This window comes from Ostrea edulis, chromosome 8, assembly GCF_947568905.1.
Source record: "Ostrea edulis chromosome 8, xbOstEdul1.1, whole genome shotgun sequence".
Taxonomy (NCBI): Eukaryota; Metazoa; Mollusca; class Bivalvia; order Ostreida; family Ostreidae; genus Ostrea; species Ostrea edulis.
This window is the reverse complement of record NC_079171.1, coordinates 28,117,224-28,127,348: the sequence shown is the minus strand read 5'-3', so window position 1 is coordinate 28,127,348 and position 10,125 is coordinate 28,117,224. Positions and strand designations below refer to the sequence as shown.

The 10,125-nt window shown below is 34.7% G+C and overlaps 1 protein-coding gene, 1 long non-coding RNA gene and 1 pseudogene across 2 annotated transcripts; 2 read left to right on the top strand and 1 right to left on the bottom strand.

The window, feature by feature from the left end:
- Positions 1-1,309: 1,309 nt before the first annotated feature.
- On the top strand, positions 1,310-4,824 carry LOC125663045 (myb/SANT-like DNA-binding domain-containing protein 4; annotated as a pseudogene).
- Positions 4,825-5,222: 398 nt separating this feature from the next.
- On the top strand, positions 5,223-9,365 carry LOC125662042 (uncharacterized). The gene is made up of 4 exons (XR_007365239.2): positions 5,223-5,683; positions 7,172-7,388; positions 7,554-7,774; positions 9,275-9,365. It is a non-coding gene; the product is annotated as an uncharacterized LOC125662042 (long non-coding RNA).
- LOC125662036 (putative nuclease HARBI1) lies at positions 7,570-9,518 on the bottom strand. Its single transcript, XM_048894216.2, has 2 exons — positions 9,270-9,518; positions 7,570-7,831 (listed from the first exon to the last, which is right to left on the bottom strand). Exons 1-2 carry the CDS (start codon positions 9,509-9,511, stop codon positions 7,570-7,572), a joined length of 504 nt encoding a protein of 167 aa, XP_048750173.2. The 5' UTR covers positions 9,512-9,518.
- Between the last annotated feature and the right edge of the window lie 607 nt (positions 9,519-10,125).

Below are 10,125 nucleotides of genomic sequence, written 5' to 3'. Positions count from 1 at the left end.
AGGTTAAAAAACAAAAAAATAATTCGTGTATATAAACAGTTGCATTTTAAAAGTTTTCAAATGTTTCTGTAAAAGTCGCATTCTTGTAAATATTGTATAATATAATGATTGTCGATATTTCTTTCATTGATTGCACACCACTAAAAAGTATATTTCGTATGGGCGTAAAATCACTACATTCTAAGAGAATGTGATGAATAGTTAATGTACATTTACAAGATATGCATTCAAGCTGAGGTTCTCTGTTTAGTAGGTATGAATGTGTCAATTTCGAATGTCCAATGCGTATTCTTGAAATAATCACTTCGTCTTGGCGTTTCATTACGTTGTTACACGATTTGTTTACTTTATTATACCCCCCGAACGAAGTCATATAGAGGTCATGAAGGTACGCGACACATCGTCTCATGGTGATGTATGTTCCGTGGTCATTCTGGTTAGAATATGCCCTTAGTGTTCCTATAGTGTAGCATGTACACATTCAACAAAGTCCCATAACTCCTGTAAAATTTGTCGAATCAAAATGGCGGTGCTCCATTCGGTGACTCAAAAATCCTACAAGATTTGAACCAAATCCGTTTAGCGGTTTCGGAGGAGTTGCGTCCACAAAGTGAAGAAAAGAAGAAAAATTTACAGTGAAACAATATATCTCCTCCTGCGAAGGGGAGAGACAATTGTCCATTGTAAAATGATTGACCATGTACGATGAAGTAAATTCCAATGTTATGCATTAGTTGGGACAAAAACAATATTTTTAGTTGCGTTTCGACATCATATGGAATGTTGATTATTCAACTGTTATTCGATTTGTTGCTCTATTCAATTCATTCAAAATGAAATGTACGCGTCTGTATCGCTATTTCGCGGTAGCTCAGTGGTAGAACGTTCAATTCGTTGCCAGGAGGTCAAGACACGCTCGTGCTAAGCCAGGTAAAACCTAAGACATAGGTTGTGATTGCTTCTTCGCAAAACGTTCAGCATTTAGAAGCGACAATCACGACTCTTACGTATATGACCTTAAAAATGGAGGTGTCGTGTCGCGGCAGGCGTTAGCACGTCAACGAACACTCACTCCTACGGCCCTGGGATCATATTTACTAAAGTTCGTAGACGTAAACGTAGGATTTATGTCTGACTTAAGATTAGAGTTACGTACTCGTGAAATGGTATTCACAAAACCGTTCTTAGCCGCAAACGTAACTTACGAATTCTTAAATGTACAATTGCACGTACGCGTGCGCAATGGCTATTTTCACTTCAGTCGAAAACAGTAATCTAACGATAGGCCTATCGTCTGACGATCTTAAGCATGTCGAGCAAGAAACAGCGGAAACCGACTTTTTCTGATCTGGAGGTGGAGGTGTTGGTGGACGCTGTTTCCATTAATTACAGCATTCTATATGGGAAGTTTTCCTCCTCGCTGACCAATGCGGAAGACTGCAACTTGGCAGCAAGTCACTGACAAGTGGGATTTTACTGATAATGGGTGTAAACTATATTCAATACAAAAACAATTTGGCACTTTGTAATGCTCCAGTCATCACTCCTGTTCACGATTTTCTGATTACGTAAATTGTGAATGTTCCAAGCAATTTTAAATTGGGCTTATTACTATTAGCACATTTGGCATAGATCTAGGCTTGTGTAGAAAAATCATGACACTCACCTGTAGGGGAAAAAAATCTAGGGCTTTTTTTCATTTTTCTATGCAAGCCGCTGTGACTTACTTAACTTGCTACGGAAGAAAAATATACTTCCAAACCACAGGTGCTTGGGTCATAATATATTAATACACATCTAACCTTATACAAATGTTAATAATCAATATGTAAATAATTATTTGTGTATTCATATATTAAGACCCAAACATAAAAATGGTCAATAACTAGGCCTAGTATTAGAACTGATGAAGTTTATTTTACAATTTCCACAATACATAAAAAAAATAATGTGCTGTAAAAGTGCATGGCTCCTTGTATCAATGCTTGTAGGAGTTATGAGATTGATCACTGTTCGTTATCTTCACCTTGCATACATATATCAGAGTAAATGCAGTAAGTCTTCAATGTACGAGAGATGTGGTTGAAGTCAAGAAGAAATGGCAGGACCTGCAGTCAGCTGCCAAAAAAAAAGGAAGCAGAGAGGAGAAAAAGATGATGCAGACTGGGGGTGGTCCATTGGACCATCCATCAATGAACCTGTGGGAAGAGAAAGTGTGTTTACGAATATGTTCGTTTTTAATGTTAATTTTTATTTATATGTATTTTGTTTTATGCACATTTTTAAAAGCATGTTTCAAATAATGATGGAAATTCATGGAGAGTCTTGACCAAGGAAGGTAAGTTGATTTCATATAGCATTTTAATACTGTTAAAATGGTGTAAACTTGCACATAGCACATCTCAAATTAAAAAAAGGGGGGGGGGGTAGGGGAATTATTCATTTGGGTTGTCAAATTAACCATTAGTAACTAGGTAACAAAATTGGCAAACTTGGTATACATACTGATACAAAATTTCCTAGTATAAAATCCTTTCACATCTCTTTGGTTATAAACCAACCAACCTACCATGGTGTAAGAAGACTATATACATAAGCTAGATGCCATGATGTGAAGTTTGAGTCTGCCTCATGTTTTGAATCACTCAACATACTAAGTAGTTCTTGGATTTTTGTAATAGCGTCCTTGGTTCCCCGAAAGTTTGGATCTAACTGTCTTAGGAGATCATGGGTTCAATTCCCATCACTACTTCACTGCCAGTAGTGTTAAATGGTAGGTCTCCAGTCATTAGCTAATGAGCCATTCTTGCGAATTATGAACAAGTAGTTCAAGTGTTACTGTAATTGGAATTATGTGTCATACTAACCGCAAGATCATACTAAACCCAGGTCAGTATAATTAATTCTGGGACTTTGTTGAGATGTTTTGTATGTTCCTCCTTTTTGTGACTTCTAATGATTTAAAAAGAATCTGTTATCAAATTTTGAATGTTGAAGTTAAGTTTTGAAATTTTTATGCAATGTTAGTAGAGATTGACAATTTAAAAAAACCACTTTCTCAAAAATTCTATCAAATTGAAAAAATAAACATGTATAAATAGATGAATTATGTCAATTTAATCACTGATTGTAGGATATGTGGTATTAAAGTACATTGCATACATAGAACTTGTTTTAGGTTTTGCAGGTTATTCCTTCAACTGCCATTAGTGGCATCACTGATACTAATGAAACAACCACATCATCATCAGTCCAAAACACATCAATGTGTACTGCATCAGGTGATGGAAGTATTCAAGGGTTGATAATCACAGAAGGTAAATGGTAGGAGAAGACCTAGCCAGTCTTGGAGGAAATAATATATTAAGAAGTCAAAGTGTTTTCTGTCTGTCAAGCAATCTCCCCAAGTAAAAACATTATGAAACAGCAATTTTGCAAATACTTCTTATACCGTTTTGTATTACACATATGACTTCGTTGTACATGTCAGAGTTTGTTTTCTAATATTACCATTAAGGTTTTATGTACCTTTCCTTGCAAACAAAAAACTACGTTTTGTTTCGAAGTAAAGGGGAGGGGGAAGTCAGACAATACAGATTTTTATTGTGCATGTTTAAATCCGTTGTTTTCAATTTCATAGTTTAAAGGCCTATCAACTTAACAGTATTCCATGGTGCAATGTGAAATTAGAAAAGAAATAGTAGTGCCGTATTGTTTGTCTAGGGGGGGGGGGGGGGTGTCCCCATACCAAGTTACATTTATATGATGTAAATGAAATTTTTTAAGGGTGCTCAGCCAATGAAATTGTGTGTTACAAATAAAATTAAATTATTCACTATTAAATCTATAGGCATAATAGAAGATATAATACAAGATATGAATAGTACTGGTAGGGCTTGTATAATCAAATCAACACACTTTTCAACTACCGATGACAGGATATGTATTGTAATGATATAGTGTTTCTACATGTCTGTTTTTTTTGTAAATCTTTTCATTGCTAGTAGAATTATAAAATTAGTTTAGTGCCAGTTGAAGAACTTGTGTCACAAGCCACAGGAAGAACATGCAATGATACTGACAAAGCAACTGAAGTGGAGGGTTAGTATCAATATACAATTATGGACTGTTTAGCAGGGAGACATCACAAATTATCAGGTCTTAAGTTAATGATTAACGATCTTGCATACTATCTTTCTTAATTGTCTTCACAAGAGCTTTCTCATTTGTGCCATTAGCAGTTATCTTCAAAAGGGAGACAGCCCAGTTATCACATCATGAATTGTATCCCTTCACATGACCAGTCCTCGACCAATAAATTGTATTATTATGAAAGTTAATAATACATACCCGGTATTGTGAATTAAAAAACCATGATGTACAACTTTAGCAAGAATATTATCCTTTTTTGACACCTATGTTATATTGCATGAATCATCCTTTAATCATTCCTTTCACTTTATAGAGACAAACTCAGTTGTTCCAATGTCAACAAGTAGAGGTATGGAATTATGGGTGTAGTTTACTATTTGTCTGTATATCTGTTTAAATCGCTGTATATTTTTGTCTTTTGGGGAATTTTTAAAAACTGTGTGATCTATGTAATTGGATGTCATTAACTTATTTTAAACCTTAGGTAAAAGAGGGTACTCCTGCTCTGATGAAACCCGCCGCCTTCTTGATTTTGAGGAAGAAAAGTTGAAAATCAAGAAGCGTCATCTTGAGATAGAGGAGGAGAAGTTGCAAGTCTTGAAAAACATTCATAACTTGTTGCAAGAAAATTGCAGCAATCCTATTTATGGATTGGTCTCCAAGGAAATGTGAACAAAATATATGTCACTATGTTATTAAGTATTGTTAACTTTTCTGATAGTCCGTCATCTGTTTGTCCATCTGTCTCTCTGTGACCTTCTTTCTGATATTGAGTAGATTATTCCACTTTAGTGGGGGGCCACAATGGAGGATGAAAGTTTTATATCCTGATATATTAACAGACTGTCCAGTGACTCTAAAATTCTTTTTGGAAATTCCTGATGTTTTCAGTTTTGCTAATGTTCTTTTTAAAATAAATTAAGGGGAAATTCTAAAATAGTTAAAAAGGAAAAATAAGTTCTAAATTTTCATGTTAATTCATATTATTAAATTTATTATACAAATTGTATCATATAGATATATACATTAATCCTTTATTTTAGAAATTATATATGTGTGTGTGTGTGTGTGAAAGGCAGTTGACCAGTGGACCCATGTGTCAAGCTTGTTTATTGGTGGTGACTTGGTGACAAATATGTAACTATTTAAAAGGTATCTAAATTTCAATATTTGTAAGCAATATTTTCCCTGTGAAGATTATCTGAGGGATAAGTTCATGCTCCTTCACTGAAAGTGTAGCATGCAGTACACATATTTACATATATAAAGAGAAGTGTTTTGTTTTTACTTTAAAGAAGCTATATATAGTAAAACTATTATTTGTGTACACATCAATGAAGCACTGATTGTTACTAGGGTATATAGCTAGTGGACAACTTTCCAAATTCTATGAAAGTCTTATTTTAGATTGTGGTTCTCTTAATAAGAAAATAATAACATGTTTGCATCATTTTTATATTTCAGGTTATAGCCAATATAGCTGAGACAATGGAACCCTGGAAGACGCCCTTCCCTCACTAAAGTATTTTTTGTAAGATTTTTTATTGATTTTCTATGGTATGTCCATTTAAATTCTGAAAGAGCTTTAGTTACATGTAGAAGTGCTTTAGGCTAATTGCCTTCATTAGATAAAGTGCTATATAAATGAAAGGTGAAGATAACGAACAGTGATCAATCTCATAAATCCCATAAGCAATACAAAATAGATAGTTGGGCAAACACGGACTTATACTATAAATGTTTAATAACGATAATAATAATAGTTTAGCTAAAAAAATATTTATTATACCCCCCGCGAACGAAGTTCAGGGGGGGGGGGTATATAGAAATCAGTCTGTCTGTCTGTGTAGATTCGTGTCCGGGCCATAACTTCTTTGTTCTTTGACATAGGCATACCATATTTGACACATGAGTATATCATCATGAGATGATGTGTCAGGTACCTTCATGACCTCTATATGACTTTGAACTTTGACCTCAAGGTCAAAATTGATTATAGGATTTTGACATAGTCATAGCATAAGACATGTGTGTATCACCATGAGACTATGTGTTATGTACATTCATGACCTTGCCCTTTGATCTCAAGGTCAAAATTATAGGTTTATACCATAAAATAGGTAACACTTTCATATTTTGTGTGTAGAATCTTTATAGCAAAACCTTATTAATCTGTAAAGTTTAGCCTTGACCTTGGGGTTGAGCCTACATTTTAAAAATCTGACTTATTCAATATCTTCTGAACTATTTAAAGGGACTGATTCACTATTTACCCCAAAATCTTGTTTTTCAATTTCAGATGATCAAATTCAACTGTCTAATGTGCTTTAAAGGTTTTACGAAAAATATTAGATCATAAATCATGACGAGGTTCATTATAGAGAGTTTATTATTTGTTGTGTAAAAAAGATTGAGCTACATGTTATTGTTCACAAAATTTAGATAATTTCAATAGTTTGATTGTAAACATAAAAATGATTTGAGTCTTGTTTACATAACACAGAATTAAAGGTAAGATATTTCTATTATCCTTGCATTAATAAGCTCTAAATGATATATTAACAATATTTAACATCAAAAATAAAAACAATATTGTATTTTTAAAAAAATGAAATAGTCCCTTTAAATGAACATATTAGAAGTAGTTCTGTTATCAAGAACAATCTAATCTCCCTGTTTGTCTAAATTACTGGTAACATGATTATTAAATTGAAAATTAGATAACAAATTTAAATGAACTATTTACAAGTTGATTTAATTCAGTGATATTGTATTTAGTGAAATTTAGTACTGACTGAAAAGTACAAAGTTGATTTAAGAGAAAGAAATGATACAATGGGATCCCAAAATGTGTTTACACACACACACACCCACCACTTACACACACACACGTCTTAAATTTCAGGGACGAGTGACTACAAGATTGTTGTTTGCTGTTCACTGGTATGTATGAAAATCCTTCAATTTGGAGTTTAAAATCTCCTAATAATTAAACCCCTTATGTTTGTTGCATTGGCAGAATTTTCACTGTTGGAGATTGCGGTGGCATCAGAAAAGAGAGGACTGTTTCCAGCCACAGGTGTAGGCAGTCTTTCTCCAATGGCCTTGTTGTGCAGACGGCAACAACACTCAATTAACCGGACACACTTCTCAGGAGCATAAGCCAAAGCCCCACCAGAAATAGGCATTAAACAGCTTCATAATAAAGATGGTTTGATGGCCTTGATACATCGAAGGTCAGTAACAGTGGAGCCAGCTCGTGAATTACTTTGTCGTGATGTAGCATTTGAAATACATTTTAAAGTTTGATTAGATAATATAATTGGCAGTACATGTGATATTCATAGTAAATACATCTGTTAATGAAAAAAATTGTCATTGTTTTGAAATTTGTTTAACAGTAGCACAGAATAATGTTTACCGGAATCTAGACTTGAGGACACCAAAGGCTCTCTCGACACAGTTCCTCGTCTTCGCGTGACTGGCATTATACCTTTCCTCTTGTGGTGTTGTCGGGTGAAGAATTGGCGTCATCAGCCAGGGCCCTAATGGATAGCCACTGTCTCCCAAGAGCCAGCCTCCCCCTTCCAGTCTATCCATTAATGCAGGAATGCCTGAGTTAGTAAGTATGTAGGAGTCATGTGTGGCACCACCATACTTACTTACTATGTTGATAAATCTAAAGAAATGGATGAATTGATATAATATTAATCAAAAATCATGCATTGTCTGTCAACAATTGAACATTTTTAGTATCTTTTTGATAACTACCATTCTAATTCTTTTCAAATTTGGTGTGATGCATATTTGGGACAAGGGGGACAGAAATTGTAAATTTCAAGACCCCTGGCACCCTTGCGACCTTAGGGGTAGGACAAAAACTGTCCAAAATTGACCAATTTTCAAAAATCTTCTCTTCAACTACACGTGTAAGAAAAACTAAAAACATAGTGATGGAGACCAGAGTGGGCCAAAACTTTGTATTAAATAGTATATACATGTATGTGTAACACATTCAGATATCTTCTTTAATGCTATTGATTCTGAATTGAAACTAAATAGATATTTAGAAGGAGTAGATTGACCGTTACCAAAATTGTAAATTTCATGATCCCAGGGGTAACAGTTTTGGTTGCAGGGTGGGACCAGAATTATAAAGTTTTTATTTTGTCTTTTTCATTGATATTTGCTGTATGGTATAAAAACTAACTGCATATTTAGGAAAAGCAAGAAGGGATATACCAAAATTATGAATTTCACAACCATAGGGTTAAATGGACTTTAGGACATGATTGATTGTATCTTGTTTAAAGTTTCACTCATATGGAGAAGCCACCAAGACTAGTGAAGGGCTTCAAATTTAGGCATTTACTGGGCGCTTACGACCATTGAGTAGTGAGGGTTCTTTAGCGTGCCACACCTACTGTGACACGAGACATCCGTTCTTAAGTTCATCTCCGAGGACCCGTGACATTCACACCCAATGCCAAGCATTTGGCGATGGAACTGTCACTACCTGTTTTAACGACTTAGGTCTGTTGCGGCCGGGATTCGAACCTCGGCCTTCTGCATGCGTGACAAACGCTCTAACCTCTAGGCCACCACAGCGGTCTTACACTCTAGGACAGGTCCAAATTAGTGGTAATGTTACATATATTATACTATGTAGAGCCTTTCATCAATAAAAGCACTTTTGAGGGCATTTCAGGTTTAAGAGCACATCTTCTTTTATATAACATTTGGATATCAGTAATGAATTTTGCCTTTTAAATAGAATCCTACAATTGAAAGGTAAAGGGAGCTTTGTCCCACCCACCCTTCCCAGTTCTCTGTAATTTCATGAAATGAAGAAATGGGCATTATCTGTACTTGGGTACTGCTTCTTGTCCTTGCCTGACCATTCCACTTTAGGTCATATTGATAGTAAGGGAAGAGTAAAGAAAGAGGAGAGCTTGGGCAGAACTTGCTTATCCTAACAAGTTCATACCTTCCTCTTGCTAGATAGTAAATAACCCAATCTATCTTTAGTAGTTTCTATATATACTCAACATGTATCATTTTATGTTAAATTATATTTGTGGAAAAATTGTAGTGTATTGTTTTAAAATATTGCTTACTTCAGGTCTCCAGTGACGACACCTTGGACGTTTATGGCATGAAAACCTTTTCGTGAAACAAATACATGTTCATCATCCCCTGACATCCCCATGATTGGAATCAGTGTACCATCTATTGCGCCGACAACATTTGGGAAGTTGGCCACACGCGTAAACTGCGCCTTGATGTTTAGAATTTCATTTGACTCTGAAGGAAAGTTGATGTTGAGTAGGGAGCAGTTGAGAGCATCTACAACATCCATTAAAATTCTGCTCATCGATGGTTGAGAGATGCCATGTAAGTCAGCCACTTCTGACTGAAAATCACCCTTTGTGATAATTCTTAGTGTTGACAAGACCTGTGGATTAAAGATATTTCAATGGTTGTCCTCTCTTCAGTTAAAAAGTGAAATCGTATATGTATACAGATAGTAAATAAAAACTTTTAATTCTTTCTTGGCTCTCATTGCTTTATTATTTGAGTGAATCCTAGCAGATAGAAGGTTGCATATGGAGTGACAAATTAACATGAACTCAGATAATTGAAGCACACAACCATTCTGTTAAAGATTTCTTCAGATGATTAATGATATCTTTAATTATGAATTCTTGCACACTTTAAAGTAATTATTCCCTCCTGTGATGTCATCAGATTTTGCAAAATCAATGATTTATTTATTATTTAGAGGTATGCATGATTGGAACATAAATTTTGTTGGAGTCTTTTCCGATAGTTATTTTTAAAAAATCTGGTTAAAAATGACCCATTTCGAAAGTCTGCTATTAAATAGTCACTCATAACCAGTTTTTATGAAATTTTGATAACGCTTTTTATGGAAAATTGCAATTTTCTGATGGCGATATGCTGTTTTTCGCC